Source organism: Telopea speciosissima, chromosome 3, assembly GCF_018873765.1.
Source record: "Telopea speciosissima isolate NSW1024214 ecotype Mountain lineage chromosome 3, Tspe_v1, whole genome shotgun sequence".
NCBI lineage: Eukaryota > Viridiplantae > Streptophyta > Magnoliopsida > Proteales > Proteaceae > Telopea > Telopea speciosissima.
In genome coordinates, this window is record NC_057918.1 from 1,297,054 (window position 1) to 1,324,903 (window position 27,850).

Consider the following 27,850-nt stretch of genomic DNA (forward strand, 5'->3'; position numbering starts at 1 on the left):
ATATTACAAATATAATGGCAGTTTGGGGGTTTAAGAGAATATAATTAAGGTGATGTCATCACTTAACAACCCTTTTTAACGGAATGGATACGATTGATAGAATCTTGGGAATGCAGGGGAGGGGAGAGTCATTACTCAAAACCCAGGGGAGGGGGGAGTAATTTACTCATGAAATATTTGTATTTTTTGGGAGTGGGGCCCGTGGGAGGAAGATTGTCTGTAGGCAAGGTTTTCCCCTACACTGTGTATTCTAGTTGCTAATTAAATTTAAACCGTTAGATTCGAATCCCTTCGAACATCCAGCGCCTTTTTTTTTTGTTACCAGAGAAAAAAAACGTCGCCAACTGTCACCCACCGGGCGCCGCGTGGAATGTAAGCAATAAATATATTTTTTTAAAAGTCTAGTTAAGCGGGCATTAAGGATAACTGGATAAGATTATTAGAATACAAACAGCATCATTAACTTTAACTTTCTTTCTAAAATACGTTAAATCCCTCTGAAATTCAGTGAAACTGTAGAAGTGAGTGCCACACTGCTACTATATAATTCATCTCTCGCTGCATCGATAGAACTCTCTGAGTTACTTCAACACTTGTAAACCACTCTCTTTCTTTTTTGTTTTTCCTTTCCCCAATGATTTGAAGATATTTTTCATTGGTTTTATTTTCATCTGGAGTTCGCGGATTGAAAGCAGGTAAAATAGTAGAAAGACAGACGAAAATAGTGGGTTTTCCGTCGATTTTTCTGTCCTTGAAATCTTAACGATTGCATTGTTTTAGGTTATTCAGGGTTGTCGTGCTTCAAAGCTCGACCTGCAACTTCCATGGAGGTTGGAATTGTCGTCGTGATTTTATTCGCGGGCTTTTTCTTTGCGCGATCGGAGTTCATTGTTTACAATACTTCGCAAGGAGTCGTTCCCGAGAAAATCAATGTTCATTTGGTTCCTCACTCCCATGATGATGTTGGATGGTTAAAGACAGTTGATCAGTATTACTTCGGTGGCAATAATTCGATTCGGGTATTCCCTTGTATTTACTCGTTAAATTTTATTTATAAACTTTTCTTGTGTAAAATTTTTCCTGTTTCTTTTTCTTCTTTTTATTTTTTTTGAACAGGGAGCTTGCGTTCAGAACGTCTTGGATTCTGTAATTCCAGCATTGTTGGCCGACAAGAATCGGAAGTTCATCTATGTTGAGCAGGCAAATTTTGTTTTCCCTGTCTCTTGCAGTTTTTTCTACCCATTTTTCCTACTCGTGGATTAACATATGCTGTTTTGACCCGGGCAGGCATTTTTCCAGCGGTGGTGGAGACAGCAGAGTGAGACCGTTCAGCGAATAGTCAAGCAACTCGTCAGCTCGGGTCAACTAGAATTTATGTAATACCTTATTTATCGTTGTAGTTCCTCATTTTGTAGTAGGCCTATGAAGTGCCAGGACATCTAATTGTATAACAGTCTGTTTCTTCATTTTCTTCTTTTTTTGTAGGTTTTGTAGCAATTAGGATCATTGTATATGACTCCATTTAGTTTGGATAAGGTTTAGTTGAGTTGAGTTGACTTGTTCTCTTGATAGATTTAAGTTATTAGTTTCATTGATTATGGTTAAGTAGTGATTTTCATTTACCCTATATATTGTTATTTATACCATGCTAGGTCCTCTGCTCTACTGGTACTGGAAGTGTTGTAAATAGCAGCCATAGGAATTTGAATCCCCACCCTTTTTTGTCCTCTAATATTTATATATTTTTTGTAGAAATGGAGGTATGTGCATGCATGATGAGGCTACACCACATTATATTGACATGATTGATCAGACGACTTTGGGGCATCAATTTATCAAACAAGAGTTTGGTCAGACCCCAAGAATTGGTTGGCAGATTGATCCTTTTGGGCATTCTGCAGTGCAGGCTTACTTGCTTGGGGCGGAGGTGTGTCTTTTAGTAGTGACTTTTGGATTGATCTACTTTTAAAAACACAATTGCATATATGGTCTATCCTTTTTTTCTTTTTTTTTATTTCCAAATAAACTCTAATTGTGTTACTGTTACAATAAAGAACTTACTGTTAGAAAAAAAAAAATCAAATGGCTATAATCTTTTAATCGGGTTCTCAAAAAGTTGCTTGAGCTTGGTTATGTTGGCTCCTTAAGTTCTATATTCTCAAGCTCCTGAATACTTTTGCAGTTAGGGTTCGACTCTCTGTTTTTTGCTCGGATTGATTACCAAGACAGAGCAAAGCGGAAAGACGAGAAGAGTCTTGAGGTTGTATGGCAGGGTTCAAAGTCCCTTGGTTCGTCTTCACAGGTTAAACTCACAATTGGAATATGTATTTCTTTGCCTTTTAAAATCATATGGGTCACCAAGTGAATAATAATTTCAACCCTGATTATTATGGCCTTTATATTGAATTAGTAAACCTAGTTTTGTTTTCTGTTAACCTGTTGTTTGTATTTGGAAGTTTTATATTTTGCACCTCTTCTGACCTTTCCTTTAATAAATGCAGATATTCACAGGTATATTCCCCAGGCATTACGATCCTCCTGATGGCTTCACATTTGAATTATATGATGAATTTCCCCCAGTTCAGGTATTTGTCTTTCAAGTTATCTCTTTTTGCTTCCCTGATAAGTATTCCTTGGATTTGGTCTTTTAAATGTTTCCTTTCTCGATTGAAGGATGACATTCTTCTGTTTGACTACAATGTCCAAGAGCAAGTGAATGACTTTGTGGCTGCAGCTTTATCACAGGTAAGCAGGGAAAAAGTTGGTATTCCCCCCCCCCAACCACCCTACCCTCTTCATTTTTTAGCTGTTTCCGGTTTGCTTTTTTCCTATAGTTCTCAAGTTGGTTGTCTGCTGCAAGATATTTTAGTTTATCCATCATCAGTATAACCTCGGAGGTCACACTATCATGTGATAATTCTGAAAACTCTTGAAAATCATGTTCCTTATGGATATGATCACCTAGAAATTTATCAGTCCACCACCTGACTGTACCTGGATAGAAATTAGAATTCCAATGAATGACTGCCCTGATAGAAATTAAAATTCCGATGAATGACAAAGAAAGAGTTGATGAAGAATCAATAATATCGGAATCCTTTTCTTTCTAGTAAATCCCATGTATGATTCCACCAATCTTGGCTTCTAATTAAAGTAAGAGTCAATGTAGTAATCCAATGTATTGTGATTCTTTTTAAGTTCCACTTATGAAAACAAGCCTTTCTTTCCATCTCATTTAATTAACATAATGTGTATATATTCTTGAATTCCAGGCTAATGTAACCAGGACAAATCATATAATGTGGACCATGGGCACAGACTTTCGCTATCAATATGCAAACACATGGTTTAGGCAGATGGACAAGCTTATTCATTATGTCAACAAGGTAATTTCTCTACAGAGACCTTCAACAAAAATTAGACAAGGGCAACAAGAACCTTGATTCAACAATATGACTGTAGCTTGGGATATTGAGTGTTGTTTTTCTTCCAAATGTTTTTTGGACTCTGTATTATTGTTAAAGGTCGAAAATCTTCTATGATTATGCTTTTGTTTGCAATAAATGAAAAGAATCCATGTTGTACCAGTGCGATGAGAGAATAGCAGAATTTTTTAAGTTTCTGCATCTCTAAATGACGCCCATTATCTTCTACGCATCGTAAGTGGACGTTGATTAAGGCTACTGAAGGCAGGCAATGGAGTATGCTATTCGGCCCCACAAGAATAACATGGGTTAGACAGAGAAAACAATGTTCTTATTGAGGATAAACCTGAATAACCTAGCAGGGATTATTCATAGTTTGAAGGACTCTACATCTGTCATACTGATTGAACTTAGTTCACATAATGAGAGAAATTGTGAACTGCTTGGTACTTTTTCTTTAAATTAACTTTTTAGCGGAGTTAATAAAGACACACACACACCAAAAAAAAGTAGTCAATATTGGATTTTATGTTTTTCAAAAACATAAATTGTTATGGTATTGTATCTTTGAATGCAGTGTTCTTATACAAGTTGTAGTGTACTGTTATGGTGAGATGGAGGGTTATCATTTGGTGCAATAATAAAATTCTTGGCTTGCCAGTGGGAACACACGGGTTCCAATCTTAGAGTGGGTTTTGATTGAAGTCATGGGGAAGAAAAAGGATGGCAGTGGGGGGGGTTTGTTCTGTGGGAATCAAAGGGGTGTGTTCTCTGTTGGGGATGGTGGGGTTATTGCGGGAGATAGAAGAGGGAGAGGGTTTCAATGGGAGATGTAGAGCTGTGGTGGAGAGGGTTTTTTGACTTCTTTGTTTTTCGACAGGTTTCTTTTTCTTTTTTTTTTGCTGCTATCAGATGAACAGTAATAGGAAGGGAGAATAGGGAAGGAGGAGAATGGGATGAGAGAAGGAGATGGATCCTTCGGCTCTGATACCAAATTGATGGAGGGCCGGTTAGGGAAGAAGGGAAAAAACCCTATCATAGGATTTCAGAGTTGCAGGGGAGGGGAAAGAGTTCACACACTCTCACACTCTCACCGAGTAAACCCAATAAACTTCTTTCAATTTACTGTGTCCATTGTTGGGTTACATGCAAGTATTTAAAGGGAAAAATAACAAGATTCCTATTCTAACTATAAAACTGAAATAACTTGTAACTCAAACTCTATCTAACTCCTATGCAATTCAAAACAAATAAGAGACTTAAATAAATAAACTAATTCCAACCCTTGTTGGACCAAAAACCATTGGACTGGTTCTGTTTGGGTTTGGGTCTCCAAAGCCTATCATGCTGGTCCTACCAGTCAAGGGATACTGCATCACAGCCTCTCCTATGAAGTAGGGGGTAAGGCTGCGTACATTTGCCCCTCCCATACCCTGCAATTGCGAGAGCCTCATGCACTGGGATGCTCTTTTTTATACATGTTCCCTAGTAGTTCTAGAGTGATGCGGTTCTTACTGCTTGCTATTTGATAAATTGCATGCCATCTATTAATCTTGATAACCAATCTCCTTTCTCTATGGTTTTTCCCAAATTCTCTCTGTTTGGTTTATCTGTACGGGTGTTGGTTGTACATGTTTTGTTCACAACTTTTGCCTTGATATTGAATTATCCCTGCGTGCTACCAAGTGTGTGTTTCTTGGATATGCTTGCACTCAGAAAGGTTATCGATATTATGATCTTATTACGCGTCAATACTTTGTCAGTGCTAATGTTATGTTTTTTTTAAACTACATATTTTTCAGTTGAGAGTCGTCATATGGATGCTGATTTTCTTATTCCTCCACCAAACAATCCATGATTACTTAAATCTGATTTATATTGAAGGAGTTATGTTCCAGCCAAACTTAATTTGGTGTGCGTGAATGCTGTTTAAAATCGCTCTAAATGAAAAGATTTTTTTGACATCAAAACAAATGAATATTTTTTCGCACTTTTGGTTTTTAGCAATGTTTTACCATATTAAGATTTGAGAAAAAATCCAGTATTAGAAAGTCGAAAATTTCACCTACTACCAAAAATCCAATTTTTGTTCTTGAATTGAGGGGTTGATTTTTTATCCTTTTGGAATTTGGTTTTTAACTATTTTTATTGGATTCAAATTGGGGGTATTAGTATTTACGTATTTATGAATAATATATCAAGTAAATGAAATAATGATATTTGGCATAAATAACGCATAAATAAGTGTCTGTCCTGTTTTCCAACCAATGTCCAAGAACAATATACACTATCAAACTTGAGTAAAAAACCACAAGTACCATTTAGAGTTTTTTTTCTTCTTTTGGGTGAAAATAGTTCATGCATTGTGTTTAGAATGTCAAAAAAAGGTTGTATACAAAAAATCAGATAAAAAAAAGCAATTCTGGGCCTCGAAACCACCAACTCGAGTTGGCTGGGAAAAAATCACAAGTTTCGACCATATCTCCGTTTCTGGCTGGTTGAAACCCGAGTTTTAGAACCTTGATTACCAGTCATGAGTCAAGTATCCCAGTAGATCATCGCCCTGAATAGTGAGCATACAAGCTCGGGACCAAGTGAGGTAGTTAGACCCATTCAACTTTGTTGGTCCAATTGGAAGTAAGGCTATGGCCATGGGTGCCAAGACGACCCACCACACTACCTTCTACTCCTCTTGTAGAGGTTGCTGAACTTTCCATAATAATTAAGATATGGAACACTCATTGAATATGAAGCAGCAATATAGAAGACTAATATTCACCAAGGCAACAAGCAAAAAACACCAAGTACACAACAGCAAGTGTGTAGATGAAGGGAGTAGAGAGGTCGGCAGAAGTGCAGACGGTACCAGGCAGATAGGCAAGAGGGCCTATAGGGTCAGGCAAGGTGGCAGAGAGCCGAGGAGGCCTAGACAGAAGCGACAGTGTCACCGGGGCCAGGCAGAGGCAGCAGGGGCCACTGGAGGGGCTACTAAAGGGACAGGTGAAGGCGGCAGGGCCACTAGAGAGGCCAGGCAAAGGCGGCAGTGCCACTGGAGGGCCAGGTGGAACCGCTGGGGGCAGGCGGAGGTGGTGGAGGCTGCTGGGGCTGGCAGAGGTGGAAGGGGGCAACAAATGGGCTGGCGCAAGGCGGCAGGATTGGTAGGGACTCGGGAGGACCAAGTGGGAGTCTGGAGGGTGGCCGACAGAGGGGCTGGAATCCTAGGTGAAGGCAGGCAGGCGTTCATCGTTAGTGATCAATTATGTTTAGCGTGGAGCGACATGCTTTAGCACATGTTCAGTCATCCATGCCAAACACGAAAGAGAGGCTGAAGCCTTGGCGGCGATGAAAAGAAAACCCTAGGCAAAGAAGTTTTTTGAACCCAAAATCGGATTGAGCTCTGATACGAAGTTGAGAAAAGAAAATGAGAGAATGATTTGGCTTGTTAGAGTGACAAAGGCCACCACTTTATTTATAACTTGAGATGATTACAAATATGAAATGACTGACTCAATCCTTATCTAGCATACTTAACATGTGCATAATGTACCTAGACAACTACAATGTACCTAGTTACATTACGCACTCCAACAAGAGAACCGAACTGGTTGTAAGAGAACTAGGCTACACTTCAACATATATATATATATATATATAGCGAGAGTGAGAGTTGGTTACTTGTTAACATAAAGGAGAGAGCTAGTCCATGATAGCAGCATTCACTCTATCGTGTTCTAGCTCAACCTTTGTCTCGGTTTCACCTTTCTTCTCTTCGTTACTGGTTATTTAAGCTTTTGTATTATTACTGTTGAGAATGGGCCCTTGTGCTATGGGGGTACAAAGGTAGTTTGGGTAATTTACCATGAATAGGGAGATTGTCCCTATCTTGGTTTCTTAGTTTGTTTCCACCATTTTATGTTAATTTCCTAGTTAGGGTTAGTTTCTTATTATTTTTAGTTTCTTGGTTGTCAAGGAATGGGTTCCAATTTTTTTAAGATCGGCATTGTTGGCACACTCTGGCTGTCTCCCATTGGCTTTACCTTATTTGTTCACGTGTAATGCTACACGTGAGGGGGAGATTGGAAATTATCTTGGTGATCATTGGTGCTTGTGGTTATTGCGTTGCTCAAGAATTATTTGTCTGATTTATCTGGCCATCAGTATGATGTTTCTACATGATTGAAGACTTATTTGCTTCAGTCACTCATTTTTAAGATTGAAGATTATTTTTATCTATACGTGTCATCTGCTTGTATCCACAACAACATTAAGAGTTTATATGGTTGGTCAGTAACCATTTTCTATCTTTGATTGGTCGCTCAGCAACCAAGTGTTGTCTTTGTGAATTGAGTCTGCATTCTACAAGCACCGAGCTGATGTACAAGTACCATAGTAGTACCTCTGAGACAGTAGCCTTTTGTGAAATGGTGCCTCTGAGAGAGTTGCGAGATTTTTCTTGTGATGTAGCTGTTGAAGCTGTACTTTTACTTGTCTTCTTTGGGAAGATGTCTATCTACTACCTGTGACGTTGTTGTTGCTGTTATATGATCTTTAAATCGCGGTTGGGGTTCTCTACCGCTTATTATTGCTCATTGTTATTTGGTTCTATTCAACACGGTTTCTTTTACTTACTGTTACTGATTGGTGGCTATTGTGCTTGAGCTGGTGATGTGTTGTTGGGTGGTCCTACAATTGTTACCTTGTGCTTTTTTTTCAAGCTGGAGATTTCTTTTTGCTATATGTATACTCCAACTTGAGGGGGAGTGTTGAGAATGGGCCCTTGTGTCGTGGGGGTACTAGGGTAGTTTGGGTAATTTACCATGAATAAGGGGATTGTCCCTATCTTGGTTGCTTAGTTTGTTTCCACCGTTTTATGTTAGTTTCCTAGTTAGGGTTAGTTTCTTGGTTGTCAAGGAATGAATTTCCTATTTTGATGTAATTAGTTATTATTATAAATACAAACTGTGGGAGAGGAACTCAGTGCATCGAGTTCTCTTCTTTTCTTCCCCATCTCTTCTTCTTCTATTGTTTCTTCTCTGATTTTTCCTTTTCTTTTCAGGGTTTGTAACAATTACAAACAGAAATTATAGAAGGTTAGGACCGCCTCTGATCCACCCCTCCTAGTACCCTGTGAAGGTGGGACTTGTAGCAGGTCACGGCCCTGAAACAACCATGTTTTGGTGGGATAGCATGGATTAACTTAACTTTGTAGAATTTGGTCTAATCAGTTGAACACTAGAAGTATTTCCAAGGTTCTATGATATTTATTACCTAATGACCTGGTTTTGGAATCTAGGCTATCTAGCATTTCTTAAAATCTGTTTAGACCCTGCTTGTGGTAGTTATGCTGGCTTAGTTTCTCCTTTAGATTTCGTGGAGGATATTCTTATCTTGTTGCTTGTTTAGAGAGAAGTGGGTAATTTCATTCTTGAGGTTTATAGGAGGCAGTTTCATCTGCGTTTTAGTTTGGTTTCACATCCTCTCTCTAGTTCTTATATTGTTATTGCAGATATTTTCATTCTTGAGCTTCTTAGGCAGGTAGTTTCATCTAATTGTGTACACTCGTCATTTCACATTCTTTGAATAATTGTTTGATCGTTGCGGAAATGTTTTGTTACTAACATTATTATTGTTTGGGATACTCAGGATGGACGTGTCAATGCCCTTTATTCAACCCCATCCATTTACACTGATGCAAAATATGAAACAAATGAATTGTGGCCTGTTAAGACCAGTGACTTCTTCCCGTGAGTATAATACTTTGCATTTAATTGCTTACACACACGCACACATACACACAGATATATATATATATATATATATATATATATATATATATATATATATATATATATATATATATATAGAGAGAGAGAGAGAGAGAGAGAGAGAGAGAGAGAGAGAGAGATTTTTTTTCTCATTGTTATCCTGTCCTTAAGAATGTCCCGTGCATTTCCTAGTTATGCAGATCATGAAAATGCATATTGGACAGGATACTTCACAAGTAGGCCAGCCTTCAAAGGTTATGTCAGAATGATGAGTGGTTACTATTTGGTGAGATCTTTAAGCCCCTTTTCATTGAAAAAAAATGTCTTGCTGTTGCAGTTATAAATGGTTTACCTTGTTCACTCAAAAAGACGGTATTTTTATATTTATTTCTAAATGTGCAATCAGGCAGCAAGACAATTGGAATTTTTCAAAGGTAAAAATAGTTCAGGTCCCCACACAGACACATTGGCAGATGCTTTGGCTATTGCTCAACACCATGATGCAGTTAGTGGTACACAAAGGCAACATGTGGCTGATGATTATGTGAAACGCTTGGCGATGGGCTATCTGGAGGTGCAGATTAAGATTGACCATCACGAGTAATTTGCTTGCACCGCTTTCTTGTTAGGCTCAAAACCATTATCCTCCATTTCAATATTGCTTTGTAGGCTGAGGAGTTAGTTGCATCTTCTCTTGCTTGCTTGACTGAGTCGAGACCAAATACGGGATGCGGGAATATAGCGACTAAATTTCAACAGGCAAAGTATTATAAGCCTTTGTGTTTCTGAGCTATTTGTACTCATGGTTTGAATATCATTTTCATGTATGTTTCAGACTTCAGGTTAAGCTTAACTAGTCCCATCATTTTATTTCTGGAAAATGTGAGATGGAAGTTTGATATAATAGCATGTTTGAATTTGGCTACGTTCTTTACTATTTAAGTGATAATCTAGATGACTAATTTAACCTTAGTAGCAATAATTTCACTATTTCAGCAGATGTTTTTCTGATTTGTACAGAGGAATGGCAAAGGGGTAGATTAAATGGGGAACCTACTCAGTTTTCCACCCCTGATGGGGGTCATTTGGCAAGGCCAAATGGGTTCCTTTTGGATTCTGGTTTCATTTGTTGGACAATTGTTTGGCTTTATTTTTATTGGTGTCTTAAGGATTTATGCCCTATACCTCTACTCTTTTTTATTTACTTTTCTTATTAACCTTCTGCAAGTATCCCTTCCTTAACTCAACATGGTCCAGCTTTCTCCATCCAGGGTTGTGTCGGGGCTGGTCGAGATTAGGGTCAGTCACGTCTGGCTGGGTTAGCCAATACCATATGAAATCTGATCTGTTGCCATCCCTAGAATAGTGGCACAAAATGGGTTGGAATTCATGCTGATCCACATAAATCCAGCTCCAAATCCAATTTTCCATTGAAGGAACCAGATCTGTTCCATATCCAAGTTGGATCAATGATTCCAACCCAATTATTAATCTGGATATGATATAATGATCCAAAATATATGGATACGAACTAGAATAGATTGGTTATGACCTGATCCTTGTCACCTACACTACATGCTCCTGTTTTTATGCCAAATTTTTTTTTGGCTCAGTGTCATTTCTTTAAATTTGGGTTGTCAAAAAGGTATTAAGTATCACACGTGTTGTACTGGATTTTGGGCTTTGGATACAATACGGAGATGGAAGATAGAGGGAAAATGGAAGGGCCAATTTATTGGGCTGTGTAGACCCATATCGGTCGAGAAAATTCCAGGCGGCCGATATAACTCGACACAAAAGCCTCTATATATCAGAGACTACTGGAGTTCGGGGGATGTGCTCTGCTGTGAAAAGAAAAACAGAGGAAACCGAGGGGTCGGGAAGCAGTGAGAGAAAGAGTAGGAACAGTGACTGCCATCACTGCCACTGCTGGAGGAGGAGAAGAAGAAGAATAAGAAGAATAGAAGAAGGCGTACCATGTGCCAGAACAAAAGAGCTTGTCAGGGCCTTAAAGATGATCGTCGCCGCATTGGGATGAGTACTCTGTCGGGACCTGCTCAAGTTGCAAAGGTGAGAGAGAGACTGAGAGGGACAGAGACATTGGGTTCGTTGACAAGGGAAGAGGATGGGGCAAAAGCAATATATGTAATAAGATCTGATATCATGTATGATGGTGTACAGAAAAAACTGTACACCTTCACTGAAAATCATTAAAATGGAATCATTTTAAAGAAGGATTTCACCTTTTACATTTAAGCTCTTAGGAGAATATGATTTACATCCTAGTCCCTGGAAACTAATGAGTTGCATTTAAGTTCCTAGAAATGTAAGTACAATTCAGCCAAGTCCCTGGACCTGTACCTAGTTTTGGACACATGCTTAATTGCTTCTTATTACTTCTTACTTATTAATAGGTTTGCTATTGCATCTGCCATTGAAGATTCAAATTAAAAAATGCCATGAAAGGAATTTGAATCCTGTCAAGTCATAGACTCATAGCAACATGCTTTAGTGATTAGATATCATTATTTAATGCTTATTTATGGTATATATGGTTAAAAACACAAGTTTTGTATGTATTCATGCATATCTTAAGCGTATCCAGTGCCTCCTAGTGTCTCCCCGATACGTCTTTGAGACATCTCTTAAAATCACTTCTCCAACACGCTGCCCAATACCAATATTTTAAACCTTGGTTGTCGAGCCTACAAATGTGTGTTTCCTAATTTATTTATTCTGTTTTTCTAAATTTGCAGAAAGTTTGTGCCAAAATCTAAATTTTCTCTTCTTTCGATGCATTTTATATTTTCTCCCCCAATCCACAATTCCTCACCCTATATTTATATTTCCTCATCTTGGATTTCTCTCTCTTCTCTATTTATTATCTATTTTAATGCTCATTAAATTAATTTCTAAATCTTCTCTCTCTCTCTCTCAGTTTTTTTTTCAAAGGTTATTTAAATTTAATTCTAGAAGATCGAAACTTGTAATTTTCATGATTCTACTCTCTTTTTTCTCTTTTAGCTCCTAACTCTTGATGGAACTGCCTAAATCTCTGAACTTTTAACAACGTCCCTAACCCAGCAACTCTCTCTCTCTCTCTCCAGGGATGGCGAGGAGAGTGTTGAACTTGCTTTGGGGTTTACTACTCAAGGAGTTGAAATTAGGACATATAGATCAGTGTCAAATTTATTTGGTCTGAAGCTGAAGATTGACATCCTGCAACATTTGGCTTGAGCAATTTGTTATTTTCTTTTAATGTTTGAACTTTGAATTGAAAGCACAGCTGAATCATTATCATAATCTTCTTCTTTTGGCTTCAGTGTCCACTCCTGAATATAAGTTACTGTCCTCCTTCAGAAGTTCCTATGTCTCATGGGAAGAGCTTGGTAATATATAATTTGATCCTCATATTATGTTTATTCATTGAGTAAATTACTAGAAATGTTTCATTTTTTAAAATTTTCATATCATGTTGTCTCCTGATTTTGTAGGTCATTGTTGTCTACAATCCTCTTGGGTGGAAGAGAGATGATGTTATTCGAATTCCTGTTAGTACTCATTATGCCCTATTCTAAAATCTTCATGGACATCTATTGTTATTTTGAACAAGTACTCAGAAGCTTGCCCTTTGCTGAATTCTGTTCCTTTAAATGTTTGACCTTAAAACTATGCTTACCAATCGGATGGAACATTGTCTTAGAGAAATTAATGCCTCCTATTTGTATTAAATTTCCTTCTTTTTCTGATCTTTCTGAAGTTAGCCTCTGACTGCTAATCTTCGACCGAAATACAAATTAATGATTAAGACCTCATTCATTTCTTGGTTCAGAAATCAACATTGAAAAGTAATGCTTGAAATTTATGTACCAAATGAACCTCGGAGCAGAATTTTTTTGCGGTACTCAAAGAAGAAATTAAGTAATGGTTATAAGTGGAAGAAAGGGGGGGGAAATTTTACAAATCCATATACTTTTCACTCTACATCACTCACTGGTCAGTGCAAGAAGGATGAAATGACAATAACTTTGAAGTGAAAGAACAGAAGACCGTCTGACTGTGAGAATAGTAGCTTCCAAGCTATCCAGTTGTATCTTTCTTTCATTTGTTCCCTTCAAAAATTGCATTCTGCTCAAGGAATCACCTCCATTTGTGCTGATGCATTTGGGTTAACCCACCTCTCCACCCTTGAATCAATTCTACTACGAAGAAGAGTCACTCAAAGCATGCTAAAAGGAACCAAAAGCTGGTCCATTACGTTTTTATGTAAATTGAACGGATGAGAATGTTCTATAACATTCTTTACATCCATTGGACTCAATATGAACGGGTTAGTAGTCTTTTTTTGGGAAGTTATATTTCCAATTTTCCATTATATTTTTAAGTGTCAAAACTCATCCTTTTCTCAAGAAGAAGGACTGCTTGGGGGTGGGGATGTAAAAACTGACTCTGTGTTATTTTGATGTGATTTGAATTATTCAGTTTTTTGAGACCTGGATTTTGAGAAATGAAGTTCATTGGGGGAAAATATGGCTGAAATTTGGGCAGGGCATCAGTATATTGCCAGAAATTAGTTGTAGTTATACTTTGATTAAGTGTTTCTCTAAGTGGTTTCTTTCTAGTCAAAGGTTTTCTAGGATTTGATAAATCAAACATCGGTCTATATTCTGAAAGGAGAAAGCTCTGTATTTAAGGTTATTTTGTTACGTGAAATTCTGGTTTCTCTCTTGGAGAAATTCTCTTGACCCTTTGGGCTTTTTTTTATTCTGTATGTGGGGTGATATTGTTTGGTGTTTTATTGTTTCCTAAACTATTGTATATGAATATCTCAGTAATAGAAACTGATAAACCATTATCTTTTGCTTTTCCACCTTATCCTATTAAATCTAGATCTTTCTTTTATCATATCTATCCCAACGATCAGTCCCTAACCCTTGTATTCAAAACCCAAAACAGTTTATCATCGATCGACCAGATCTCAACTACCTTTCATCAAAGTTTCATGTCTTTTTATTTCCGTTATTGTTTCCATCAAACTCTTACTGCTTATGAAACTCATTCTATTGTCCTTTTGGACCTATACCTGGTACATTCAAATCCTGTATATTTGTGCTACCTCATTATGGGTAACTTAAGCTTTTGGTTATCCATGTCTTTTTATTTCCGTTTTGGTTTTCATGTCTTTTTATTTCCGTTAAGCTTTTGGTTATACATAGTTTCATGTCTTTTTATTTCCGTTTTGGTTTTCATGACACCAAATTGGGAGGTGGGTGTTATTGGCAAGTGGAGACCATAATGAGAGGTGGGCCTTACTCCTTAGCATTGCCTAGGCAATATCTATGTATCATCAATAGCCATCAGAGACAAACATAGAGGGAACTCTGGACACATAAACCATCCTTTTGGAAAATGTGAAGTATATTCAATGAAAGGTGTGATATGAAAACTCCTGTATTATCTCATTATCAACACTGTATCTTCCTTGACATAGGAGTCTACTCTGCATGCAGACTTCCAAATCCAGATTCATAAAAATATGGAACAACTTGAAATAAAAAGGGAAAAGCACATTGTGACAAAACAAGCTAGAATCTACTTGCATGGAATCACCTGATCCCAGATTATATAACATGAAGCTGACAACTCTTTTGAAATAACAGATACATCCTTGCCACTAAAAGGTCCTCCAGTAACTGGTCTCCCTTTGCCTTTCTTGTCCAATTAAGTATAATGTGTTTCAAGAGTGTGAAAACTCTAGTGTGACCAAGTCCTCTCAATCTATTTCTGTTCATGTTTGCGCCACTTCGCTCAGCTATAGCCGTACTTTTTTAAAATTGTTATGAAGGTCTGGAGGACATTAAAGACGCATATCAGGAAACAAGTCCAAACTCAGAAGAACTTGATTTCCTGACAAACCTCCAGATGATAATTTATATGTATAGCATGGTCCCTCACCATTTAAGTTGGTACCATGATAAATATGGAAGTGGACATGGGACCATGAGAAATATGGAAGTGGACGTCTATGTGTATTTTTGCATGCTTTGTCACCTTGAGTGGAATCCTGTCTTGGCATTACTCATCTTTTATACAATCAGCGGTTCTGAAACCAAGTCATACCCAAGGAGTGTAACCATGCAGTCCCCTATGGATGGCCAGAGAGGTAAAGAGAGCCAGACTAGTCATACCAAAATCTGGTATACCAGAATCCTGATGAAATTGGATTGCAAATTTCATTATTTTTTGTTATCAAAAGATGGCAATTTCTCTTTTTAGTCATTAATATAAAGGTCTACTAACCTGAACAGTAGTCATTTGAATGGTTACAAGATTAGTTTTATAAGGTCAACTGTTATGTCAGCTGCTTTCAGGATGAATTTCCTACAATCTCAATATTTGCTTAATTACCTTAGATGGGTCTCTGAGTCAGTAATTCTTCTATGTAGAACAGGCAGACAATCATGAGTCCCATAATTGTGAAATGTGATCCCTTTTATATTATTCATGTTGCTTCTTTCAACTTACAAGTTGAACATGTCACAGGTGACCAGTGATTTGGTTACAGTTCGGGATTCGAGTGGAAGAGCAATTGAATCTCAGCTTCTACCTGTAGCCAATTCCTCTGTGGGCATAAGAAACTACCATGTTAGGGCATACTTGGGCAAATTCCCAAGTGAAGCCCCTAAGTATTGGCTTGCATTTTCTGCATCTGCACCTCCTCTTGGCTTCAACACTTATTTTGTCTCAAGTGTGGATCGGACAGGTTAACCCTTTTGGATGTGATGTGTAGTGCTCTGTTACTGCAAAGGGACTGGAAAAAGGAATCAAATTGGGCAATGTATGTTCATTTAGTTTCTCCGTTACAATTGCAGGTGTTAGTTCAACCAGATCAACTGCATATACATCAGAAGGAGCTGAAAATGGTACCATTGAAGTTGGGCAAGGAAATTTAAAGCTCAATTATGCTCTAGAGAAAGGCAAACTCACTCAATATGTTAATAGCAGAAGCTTGGTAAGTTATCTTGTTGGCACCTTATTTCATACTAAAGTGTTTTATGTAATGCATGTATTTCATCCTTTTGTTCATTGTAATTGCTGACAAGAGTCTGCACTTCCTCCATACTGGTAAAATTAAAGATTACTTTTTTTCTAAAAAAAACTATGTATATAATATCAGTTGTCTTTTTTTTTTCAAGGTCAAAGCGTTTATAGAACAATCTTACAGTTTTTATGCTGGAAATGATGGAAGTGACAAAGATTCTCAGGTAATCAAATAAATCTCGGGTAAAACTGTTTTCTGAATTCTAGTGTTATCTTACATTCTTACCTTCCTGCTGTCTAGTACTTTAATTGCTTGCATTAAAGTTCAATTTAAGCTTCTCTAAAAGAGGGGAAAAACTGATTGCTTATTGTAGTGAAGTTTTTGTTACCTTTTTGAAGGCATCTGGAGCATATATCTTTCGTCCGAATGGATCATTTCCCATAAAATCTGAAGCACAGGTATGTCATGGTTATGATTAATGAAAAGCTGCTAGCCTATCACTGTCATTATTTATTTGTTTTGCTTGGTTTCTGAAAGTAGTAAGAAAAATACATTGATTGTTCCAGGTTCCCTTGACTGTTCTGCGGGGACCAGTATTGGATGAAGTACATCAACATATCAATCCATGGATTTACCAGGTGCTTTACCTAACCACAAGAAATATTTCAGTTCATTCATTAATTTTTCCCCATACAGTCTTCAGAGAGGGAGAGAGAGAAAGTTCCTCATTAACAATGGTGGAAATCATATTTATCCAAAAAAACAGTGGTGGAACTCATTCCTGGAGCAAACTTAAGTCAACATATTGGGAACAGTGTCAAGACCAATGGAAAAATAAATTATGTAACTAATCCTATATCAACTGAAAAAAAAATTCTAATATATAAATTCTCTTTGGTTGACTTGGGGGGACCAAAATCTACTCAACTAAGTATTATCTCATTCTTGATATATGATTTCTACAATTGTGTGATAAGAAAGGTTCTTCCCTGGGGCTTCATGTCTTTTTGCTGGAAGAAGTTGGCTTTGGAAGCCACAGGTCCATCCCCCTCCCTCCCCAATTCCCTCCTCCCCCCCCCCCCCCCGGGAAAGGAATCATTCACCATCTTTTTTGTTGCTTATAAATCAAGTTATTCTTCTTGAAATAATGATGAAAGGCCACTTATCAAGTGAAAAAGTATAAAAAGATGGCCTTCTGTGCTTTACAAGGCCTTCAAAATGATTTCTGTTGAAGTACTGTTCACGTAACACTCTTCACGTGAACAGTGATTTAAACTCCTAGTTGTATTTTGAGTTATTTACTTTCCTTGTTTTAGTTTCCTATTTTACTTTTGAGTTTGAGGTGTGGATTCCTATTTGTTCTAGGAGTCTGCATTCCTAGCTCTTTCATGTAATTCTGTTATTATAAATAAAGTGGTGTGTGAGAGGCTGGATATTCATTCAGTTCCAGTTCTCCTCTCCTTCATCTTCTACATTCTCGATCTCCACTGCAGGTTTCTCTTCAGTTTGGTTTCAATTTCAAATTCCAAAATGAAGAGAGCTATTCATGAATCATGAAGCCTGTGACATAATCTCTTACATATCATGGTTCCCCCCCCCCCCCCCCAACCAAAAGAAAAAAAGAACTACCAATTCCTTAGCTTTATAAACAGTTCTATACACTGGGAGACAGTTGCATTCAAAAGCTTTGCAATTCCTTTAAAATCAAATACTTCATTCCCCATCCATATTTCGTGAGGTTTCCTGTCAGGTTTTTGTGCATGCACTATTTTATGGATCTGGAGTAGACCAGTCAGCTATAATGTGTCAAAAGCTAGTATTTGCAGTGAATCCCCTTTAATTATTCATTTAACATGATAATTAATATATAAATATTTCATTTATATGATTTTTTCTCGGAACTTTTGCAAATATGAATGATTAAGAAAAAATAAAAGAAATCTAGCAAGATGTTTAGTGCAAGTTCTTTGTGATTTTGATTTACGAAAGAGAAGGAAAGACAAACCATTGGTGGTTCTCATTGATGAAAACTACTAAATGATGCTATTTTGGAAAAACAATATGATTAAACATTGAAAAGGAGTAAAAATAATTGTTGAGTTGTATTGTTGGCTGTGTATTATATTTTTCCTTTCTATACCATGGCAAATTTGAAGATAAGATGATCTTTCGGATATAGAGGAACTTCGTCTGAAAACTTGAATATGAATATGAAGCGAAAAATGGCAAGCTAAAGGCTCCCATTACAATATCACACCGAAAGCACTACAATTACAATTATTGCTACACAAATCAGACCCTTCTAGAGTATAAGAAAATACAGAACACCATTTATGCCACACTACCCCCCTTGCTTACCCATAAGATTAGTGAGGTCGTTTATAGACCTTTTTTTCATTGGAATGAGCAGTTCAGTTCACCTGAGAAGCAAGGCCTTCTATTTACCGTAATCATTTTTGCAAACCTCCAGGATTGGTCCTCTATAGAATTAATTCAAGCTGTGACCACGGCTAAGTCACCTTCCATGGCCATTTTGGCCTTTTGGGAGAAAGAATTCTACCCTTCTGGAGTCCCCTTCTCTGATTGGCTCTGGGTTCTGGGTTAAGATGTTTCTGAAACAAACAACTCAACCTGGATTTCATGTATTATGAAAATTTCTCTCTGGAGTTGAAGATGTTTGGGTTCTGAATTCTACTTGAGATTCCATGGTTATTGTTTTCTGTACCAATAATGCTTGCATGTGCAGATCACCAGGGTGTATAATGAGAAGGAGCATGCTGAAGTTGAGTTCACTGTATGCCTACTCTCTTGTACATAGATACATATATGTACTCATATTCTTCTCAGTACTGATTCAATAATCATTCCCTTTGTCTTTGTTACTTTTAATAGCATGTGGAGCTTTGGTCAGTGATGATACTTCCAATTTTTTAGGTTGGTCCTATACCTGTCGATGATGGAATTGGGAAAGAAGTCGTAACTCTAATTACAACACCCATGAAGACCAATAAAACATTCTATACAGATTCTAATGGACGTGACTTTATTAAAAGGGTATGTTGCATGCATGTACTCTCCTACTGTGTTTCTTCTATCTGGTCAATTCAGTTATTAGAATTATGTTCAATATGGTGATGCAGTGACAAACTTGAACAGTTAAATTTAAATATCATCATGCTTTTAACAACATTTCAGATGTATTTGTCTTATCCTATTGTAAATGGGTGACCGTCTACCTTCTAGTTTAAGTTGTTTGTACCACTGGAGTAGATAACGTAGAGAAGTTTGATAATTGAAAGTTTGCGTGAATTCATTTAGGTAGTTGAATATATGTGTGGGTACATATTTAATCTTAAAGAATTTCATTTGTTTGGCAGATTCGAGACTATAGATCTGGCTGGGATCTGCAAGTGAACCAACCCATTGCTGGAAATTATTACCCAGTATGTTTCCTCCATCATTATGGCAACCATTCTTCTTTCTTTAACTTCTAACTGTAGCTTGAGTTTTGTGTGTATTCATTCACAGTATAATCTGTCTCATGCCGAATGGCCTTAACCAGGTGAATATTTAAGCTGTGTTGTTTGAAACACTTTCAACAAGCGAGTTGTTGATTGACTTAGGTGGAAGCAGCTTGATAACTTTTAGATGCCTTCAAGGTCTAACTAACCTTGTTCTAGGAGAAATTTCTGACTTCTAAAATGGACATATGTTATGAACGTTTATGTAGATCTATCATCTATGTAGTCAGAACATGGAATAATTCCGGAAATCATTGGCTATACGTACTGGTATCTTGTGTCATAGCATTAGAACTTGCTCAAAACTCATGTATAGCCAGAACCAACTTTTTGAAATAGGAAGATCAAGATAAATAGCAAGTGACAAAGAATTGTTTGTTTACTCTTCCGTAATGCTTAAAAATGCATCATGTCCATGAAAGAAAACTGTTACAGATGGAATATCTCAATTTGAGATTTTTATTTATACTAAATCGGTCGTGGAAATTGCAAGTAATTTTTTTAAATAAATATAAGGGGGCAGGGTTCCCAGACACCTACCATAGTGATGCTCCTATTGTTAGAGTTAATGTAATAGGGGTACTTTAATCACTGGTTTACAATAAGTCATATGTAGTTGTAATTTTTATCTTTTGTTACTTTTTACCTTTTACCTCCCTAGGGAGGCATATGTAATTCTAAGAATATGTTTAATGGAGTATATAGGTGAGAGGAGTCTATTCTCCTTCACCACGGTTTTCTCTCCATCTTTGTTCTTCTGTCTCTCTTCTTCTTCCTTCTTCTCTTCTCCTTCTTCTCTTCTTAGTTCTTACTTATTGTTCCTTGCTAGAATTGATCCATACCTAGTTTCTAACTTGGTATCAGAGCTGGTTTGAGAGTCGACTATGCTCATTCTCTTCTCTATATCTCTCTTTGGAACCCTAGAAAGGTAGAGGGTTCCAAACTTCCAATAGAGGCTATACTATGTAAGATACTACACATAGCATACTCAATAGAGTTTTATTCTTCAAAACCAGACCTAATGGAGAGAGTTTAAGGGCTGTAGAAGTCGATTGAAGCCCTAGAAGACCAAACCAGTGTTACCTCCAGCTTCTCCCTTTTTGTTTTTGATTCTCCATCATTCCACCTTTGCAATGGAGTCAGGCTTGTTAGAATCACCCAAAGGTACTCTTTAAAGTCCCTAGGGACTCGGTGATATGAAATGGTTGAAGAGCATAGCTCACTCCTTTACAGCCTCACAGGTACTGCTAGCTTCTGGTTTATTGGTGCATTTGATTCAGTTATTTTCAAGAAACTGTTGTTTGTTTGTTTGCTGGTGGCGTATTAGATTACTGGTTTGTTTCTGCCCTTGGGTGGAGTGTACTCCCCATTTGTTTAAGATATTACATTGGCTTGTTAAGTGGTTGTATATCATGTCTGGGTCTGGGTGTAGGTCTAAGGTCAGTGGACCTGGGGAAGCTTCAGCTAGTGGTTGGGGTGGTAACCACCCTAGTATGACATTATTTGATAACCCCAATGCCCAAATATCTATCGTGAAGTTGGACAATACCAACTATTTGGATTGGGCTCACTATGTGAAGTTGTCTCTGCGAAGTAGGGGGAAATTGGGGTACATCACTGGTTCTATTAAGGCCCCAGCGACGACTGACCCAACATATCTGAAATGGGAGACTGAGAACTCCTCTATTTCTTCTTGTGAGACCTCCTCTTGATGTTCCAATGAGCTTCAAACATGTTCATATCATGGTTTCTTCAAATCTTTTTACATAGTACGACTCTCAGACCAACAAAGTGTGCTCTGATACCAAGTTGGAAGTTAACAAATGTAAAGAACAATGAGAAAGATGGAGAAAGAGGGTTGAAGAAGATGAAGGAGAAGAAGAGAAGATGATGGAATGTTGCGTGTTGGAGAGATTACTCCTCCACACCTAAATTACTTTATTAAAATATGAAAGAAATTACATACACCTCCCTAGGGAGGCAAAAGATAAAAAATAATAAATAAATAAATAAAAAAAAGGAAAATTACAATATAAGGCAACTAGTTAACAAACTAGTTCCTGAAATACCCTTACTACACAAACTCTAACATGCACAAGGGCCTGAAGTCAGGCGTAGAAGAAGCACCTTCCTTATTGGGGATGAGACAACGGAAGGTATGATTGATCCCCTTGATCTTGATGGGATTAAAGAAGAAACTCTTAATTGCCTTGATGAGGTCTTCTTTAATAATATCCCAAGAGAGGTGAAAAAAACCATACTGAAACCATCGGACCCGGGAGCTCTGTTAGCCTTTTGAGAATGGACAGCAACTAATATTTCTTCCACAGAGGGGATAGCCTGGAGATTGCTAATGAGATGGCTGGGAGTGAACTTGTTGAACATGTTCTCAGGGATAGGCCCAGTGGATGCCGGAGAAGAGAACGCCTGAATAACTCCTTGAAATAGGCAATGGCCTCTGCTTTAATGTCTTCAACTCTGTGAAGAGTGGAACCATCTCTGGCCACAAGCATGGGGATGGAGTTGGTATTAGTTCTAGATTTCATTGACCTATGAAAGTAAGCTGAATTTGAATCACCAAGCTCTAACCACTTGATTTTAGATTTTTGCCTTGAGAAACTTCCTCTTGAGCAACCAAAGAGAGAAGATCCAAAGAGACCAGTTTTCCTTCCTCTGCCAAGGGGGCATTGTGAATGTCCGATTGGAGCCTTAACTGAACATCGAAAAGCTTATTTCTGCAATCCAAAACCAATGTGGAAATATTCCCAAATGAGGAAGTATTCCAGACTTTAAGATTTGCCAGACCAATGTGGAAATATTCCCAAAGGAGGAATTATTCCAATTGGCTCTCTTGTTACTCAATTCGTTCCTGCTCCGCTTCAGCTTGCTGATATTTTTACCAAATCTCATGCTCATGCTTCATTTCTATCTCCGATCCAAGCTTTGTGTTCATGATCATCCCCACTTCTCTACAGGGGGGGGAGTGATAAGGATAGAGTTTCTACTCCTCACACAACTACACAAGGCAGCAGGATGGAGGAGAAAATCAATAGATAATCAGGGAGGACATCAAGCTGATAATCAGTCCTTATTTGTTTGTCTAATTTAAGATACCAAAATCATCCTTTTATGTTAAGAGTTCTAATTTGAATAAAACTTTCCCTTTTTGTATCACAGCTTAACTGATTGTACTCTTTCTATTTTCTATAAATAAAATTACTAGAGCCTAAGCCACTCAATTTTTCTGAATGGCTAGGCATTCTGATCCATGAAAATTCACACCATAGGGTTCTTTGGACATTTTATTTTTTATTTTTTTTAGTTATAACTGTTTGAAAACAATATGAATGTTGTGTGTTCACATTCATGATTTTGCTGCAAGTAACAGTTCTTTATATTTCCAGATAAATCTAGGCATTTACATGGAAGACGACAATGTGGAACTCTCAGTTTTGGTAGATCGATCTGTGGGAGGATCTAGCACGGTGGATGGACAAATAGAGCTGATGCTCCATAGGTTAGTCATTTTGGCTTATTATTGTAAGGGCTTGAGTGGAGGCAAGGCCGTGAGAGCTCATTTTCAGGGGCTGGGGTAAGGCGAAATGTCCCCCGTGTATTCTTTGATTCTTTTTGGGAATTAATAAAATTTTAGGGGCTACCCCGGGTCCCAGATAATATTCGGGTTAAAAAATATATATATATATTAATTTTTTTTATTATTATTTTTTTTTAAACGCTTGAAATGCAAGATAATTAGCTTATACATACACCATAATTGTCAGGATCTCTAACCTTGTTTTCCTCATATTCTGTAGGAGGTTGCTCCATGACGATCATAGAGGAGTAGGAGAGGTACTGGATGAAAAGGTCTGTCTCCATGATGAATGCACGGGACTAACGGTGAGCATATCCTGTCTGACTCTTATTCCACACATCCTCTCATTAGTCAAGAAATACAAATGACTTACCAGAGACACTTGCAAAATACGTTACAATAGTATGTATACACAGTTAACACACACTACGATAATTGTCCCTGCTTTTATGGCTTCGGTAGTTTATCCATTCTATCGTTCTAGGCTTAATGTTCAATCCGATAAACCTACGATCCTTTCTTTTTGTTTTCATTTTATTCTCTCTCTTTCCAGAGGGACAAGTGGGCGAATGATGTAGTTCTTAAGCTTTCTACTGTTCCTTACTGTAGATAGATTCTGTCTAACATATTCATAGGTCCTGTCACCAAAAGTGGCACAGAGAGAGAGAGAAGGTCCGTGGAGGGAACCTAGCCAAGTTGAAGATGCTGAGAAGAAACAATAGCAAGGAAAATACCATCGGATATGGGTGGTAGTTTGGGAAGATTTGGCTGCTTCTGGTGAAGTTTCTAAGTCTGGATCAGGATCAAACCGAAAAGAAACCTGGTTCCGGTTCAAAACTGGCGGCTTTCAAAACTGTCCAGTTTTCTTTTTACTGCTCGGTTTGATTTTGGTTTTTAGACAGGACAGTTCTGTGCTCAGACCAAACCGAAATAGGGATTGTTCTGGTTCAGTCCAGTTTTTTAAACTACTCCTTCTGGTTTCACAGAAGGTAGGCTTTTACTGAAGATATGGTCATAGATAGATTAGAAAAGCAGAACAGGGTTCATGCAGCCAGCCCAAAAGGTTTGGGACAAGGTTTAGTTTAGTTTAGCCTTGTCTCTGGAATAATATTTAATGCCTGTCCTATGCATTGATCTTTTCAAGCTCAAAGTGGAGTCATCTTGTTTACCAATATGGCCAAGTTAGCTTTCTAGAAAAAATACAAGAAGGAGAAGCCTGTGCTGCCCCTTGACTTTCATGCTCCAGTTGGTTGTGAGACTGCAAAAGAGGCCACCAATACATAAAAGGCTTAATTCACTGGAAGGATAATCATCAGATTCCACTTGCATATTGTTCTCATTTGGAGGTCATCGCGCTGCTTGAATGGGCATACATAGGGGAGGATGACACCACCATGTTCCATTCTCTCCAGTTTTCAGCTAGGATAGCACCTTAAAAGTCTTTCTAGGTAAGCCCTATGCAAATCATCCATTTCAATGCTTTTTTCATATGAGAACTAAAACTCTGGTCTAAAAAAAACTTCTATGCTTCCCCTCGATGCCCCCAAAGATCTCATTCATCAAAAGCTTTCCTAAAGCAAAGTAGAGTCTAACCTTCCACTTCCATTCTCTCTTTTGCTTCTATATATGCTTCTGGTTTTCTGTATCCTTAATCTCCCCCTCCCCCCACCTCCCGAGAAAAAAAACCCAAAAAATGAGGCAGGGAAGTTGAAAACACTGAACTCCCTTCTCTCTGACATTTTTTTCCTACCAGAGGGTACGTTTTTTTTGAAGATGAATTCCAGTGGAAGTTACTATTACCTTCTAGATGCTATAAAGAGTACCTTAACTGGAAAGTCTCTGCATATACTACGGCTTCATGGTATTTGCCTCTTACTTGTTTATATTCTACAGATCAATGGAAAATTTTATCTCAGAATTGACCCCATAGGAGAAGGTGCCAAGTGGCGCCGCAAAGTTGGTCAAGAGATATACTCTCCATTTCTCCTTGCCTTTGCAGAACAGGTAAAAGGAAGACCTTGAAGCTCTACTTGTTTATAATATAGTGGGTTTGTTACAATTAAGTGCTTTTCCAGCAGGATGGAGATAACTGGACAAGTTCTCATATACCGACTTTTTCAGGCATGGATCCTTCATACAATTTACCTGATAATGTTGCAATGATTACACTACAGGTATGTGAGATTGTCCTCATTTTGGGAGGGGGTGGACTTTTTTATTTTATATCCTTTTCCTTGGAATAATATTAGAGATTAGAATGCTTTATTAAAAAATAAATAGAAGATTGAAATGAAAGGAAGTTGAACCTTCAGAAACTAGACACCCATATAAGCTACAGTTAAATGGGAACATATTTGGTCTCCATAGCAAACAAAAGCAACACTACATGGAGCTGCTTCAAACTCCAAAGTGCTTCAGTCCTTTTCTCTCTTTTATTTCCCCTTTTTGGGTTTCTTTGGCTTGTTAAAATTTTCTCTTGACCTATATTTTGCAGGAGGTTGAAGATGGAAAAGTTCTCCTTCGGTTGGCACACCTATACGAGGTCCTACTTTCTCTTTACCAGCTTTTAAAGACTCTAATATAATCTTTTATCCAGTGCATCATTAGATATATGATGTCAGAACCATTCATTATATACCCCCATATCACAGTAATCTTGGTAAACATGGGTTGTCAATGTGGTAGGGACCCACATCCATATCATTGGTCAAATTTCATCTCAAAATTAGTGAAGACCCTTAAAATTGAGTTCAAAGTGACCCCAAAAAAACTATAGAAATGCCAGATTCCATTATGGTGAAATGAAATTCTTGAAACTTATGAAACTTTAAATTCGCTTTTCAACCTCTCTGCATGCTTGTTTCAGACTGAAACTTTACTTGTGCGGTGCTTTTTGTCACATGGACCCACTTGTGCCCATTCAATCCTGCCACATGGCAAGGAAATGTGACCTTGTCACTCGAAGCATATCACGAAGCTGAAATTACCTTCTTTCCAGTTTCGTTCTCATAGTGCCAAGAATTTTGATTTTTTCTAGTTTTTCGAATTTGATTCAGTCTGATTCTAGGTTCTCTCCCACATCAGCTCTGATTATATTGGTTGCTCTCGGTGTCTTTGATCTTGGGTTTCAACTTGATCCCTTCCACCTATCATTACGCATCCTCATTACCTCTTTAGGGCTTTTCCTCTTTTCCATTTTTAATGAACACTTCCCTTTAGGTGTTGTGACAGCTTTCTCATTCGATGCAGAATAACTATAGATTATAACCCAACAAGAGTGAAAATTTCTTTGTGTAATGAATAATGTTCATAATTAAGATAAGCTTATCTATATTCTATTTATTGATAGGACCAAAATCCTCGTGACATAGCTCCTGTCATTGCAGTGATTGATGAACAGCATACATATGTTCAGAATTTTTAGTTTTATTTTTATTTTTTTTGGGGGGGGAGGGGGGACGTTGGTCCATTTGGATGAATGGGGAACTGGGTTTGCTTGAGCTTTCCAGAACACAGTTAATATTGGTGGCTGTGGTTTTCTTTCTTCATCAGACTGTAGGATGGCCTAGGGGCTTCTTTGTTTTGGCCCCTTTGTAGTTTGTATGTCATTTTCCTTCTTCCCCTCCCTCTTTTTTAAGTTGAAAAAGACTACTTATTAGCCTGCAACAAGCGAGGGAACTCATTTTAATTAGGTAAGCTTGAGAAACTGGGTTATGACTTTGATTTCTAAACTATCTTCTGCTTTATATAATTATCAATCAAATAAAAAGTTATCTATGTATCAATCCTTACATCTCCCACAACCGGTGGGGTGACAGCTAGTTTTGGTATGTTAGGAGATAAGAAAAATGTTGATTTGATATGTCCTTTAGTGAGTAGATCTTGAGTCTAGTTTACTTGGGAGTCACTAACTTCTTTTATGTTTCTGAAAATATTCCTACTTGAATGCAAAAAGCTTCTAAATCATTGTTCTTTTGGGTGTTTTTACGTTCCTTCTAAGATTGGAGAGGACAAGGACCTTTCAGTAAAGGCAAGCGTGGAGCTGAAAAAATTGTTTCCAAATAAGGAGGTAAAAACAAAAAGTGCAGGATGGAAGTAGATTGGTCCCTTTCATCAATGACCATATTTAGCTCTTTTCAATTTTGTGTGTTTTGGCCTTTTGTTCCTTCAGATCAGCAGAGTAACAGAGATGAGCTTATCTGCTAATCAAGAAAGAGCTGAGATGGAGAAGAGAAGGCTACGTTGGAAAACGGAGGCTCCAAAGGAAGAAACAAAGGTAGTGAGAGGAGAACCTGTTGATCCCGTGAAGTTAATAGTAGAGCTGGGTCCCATGGAAATCCGGACCTTCATTGTCAATTTTGAATACATATTCTTAGCTCACATGGTTGATCCATAAAAGGTAAGTAAAACCAGAGTGTACAGTGTTTTCAAGCTGCTGTTAAAGTTCCTGTGTGAAGGAGCTTCTTCAGAGCAGCTGAAACTACTTGCCTTTTTACTCCAAA

The 27,850-nt window shown here is 37.7% G+C and overlaps 1 protein-coding gene across 2 annotated transcripts; it reads left to right on the forward strand.

The window, feature by feature from the left end:
* Positions 1 to 772: 772 nt before the first annotated feature.
* Positions 773 to 27,850, forward strand: LOC122654830 (alpha-mannosidase At3g26720-like). 2 transcript variants are annotated; one of them, XM_043849095.1, is made up of 29 exons: positions 773 to 1,019; positions 1,117 to 1,200; positions 1,288 to 1,376; positions 1,753 to 1,927; positions 2,183 to 2,302; positions 2,502 to 2,585; positions 2,674 to 2,745; positions 3,273 to 3,386; positions 9,069 to 9,169; positions 9,383 to 9,476; positions 9,597 to 9,764; positions 9,860 to 9,949; positions 12,514 to 12,579; positions 12,685 to 12,741; positions 15,734 to 15,953; positions 16,063 to 16,202; positions 16,387 to 16,455; positions 16,631 to 16,690; positions 16,799 to 16,870; positions 18,979 to 19,026; positions 19,167 to 19,286; positions 19,610 to 19,675; positions 23,158 to 23,270; positions 23,569 to 23,653; positions 25,242 to 25,352; positions 25,427 to 25,522; positions 25,843 to 25,890; positions 27,349 to 27,417; positions 27,520 to 27,850. In XM_043849095.1, exons 1-29 carry the CDS (start codon positions 825 to 827, stop codon positions 27,742 to 27,744), a joined length of 3,051 nt encoding a protein of 1,016 aa, XP_043705030.1. In that variant the 5' UTR covers positions 773 to 824; the 3' UTR covers positions 27,745 to 27,850. The 2 variants fall into 2 exon arrangements, with proteins under 2 accessions (XP_043705030.1, XP_043705031.1); XM_043849096.1 differs by having other exon boundaries at positions 955 to 1,019; positions 1,117 to 1,207; positions 1,291 to 1,376.

Bases quoted from the DNA above. Each gene is read 5' to 3' on its own strand.
- LOC122654830 (XM_043849095.1), top strand. From the start codon at position 825: ATGGAGGTTGGAATTGTCGTCGTGATTTTATTCGCGGGCTTTTTCTTT. The intron at 3,387-9,068 runs GTAATTTCTCTA...TGGGATACTCAG, and splicing joins TTATTCATTATGTCAACAAG to GATGGACGTGTCAATGCCCT. The intron at 19,676-23,157 runs GTATGTTTCCTC...TTATATTTCCAG, and splicing joins TTGCTGGAAATTATTACCCA to ATAAATCTAGGCATTTACAT.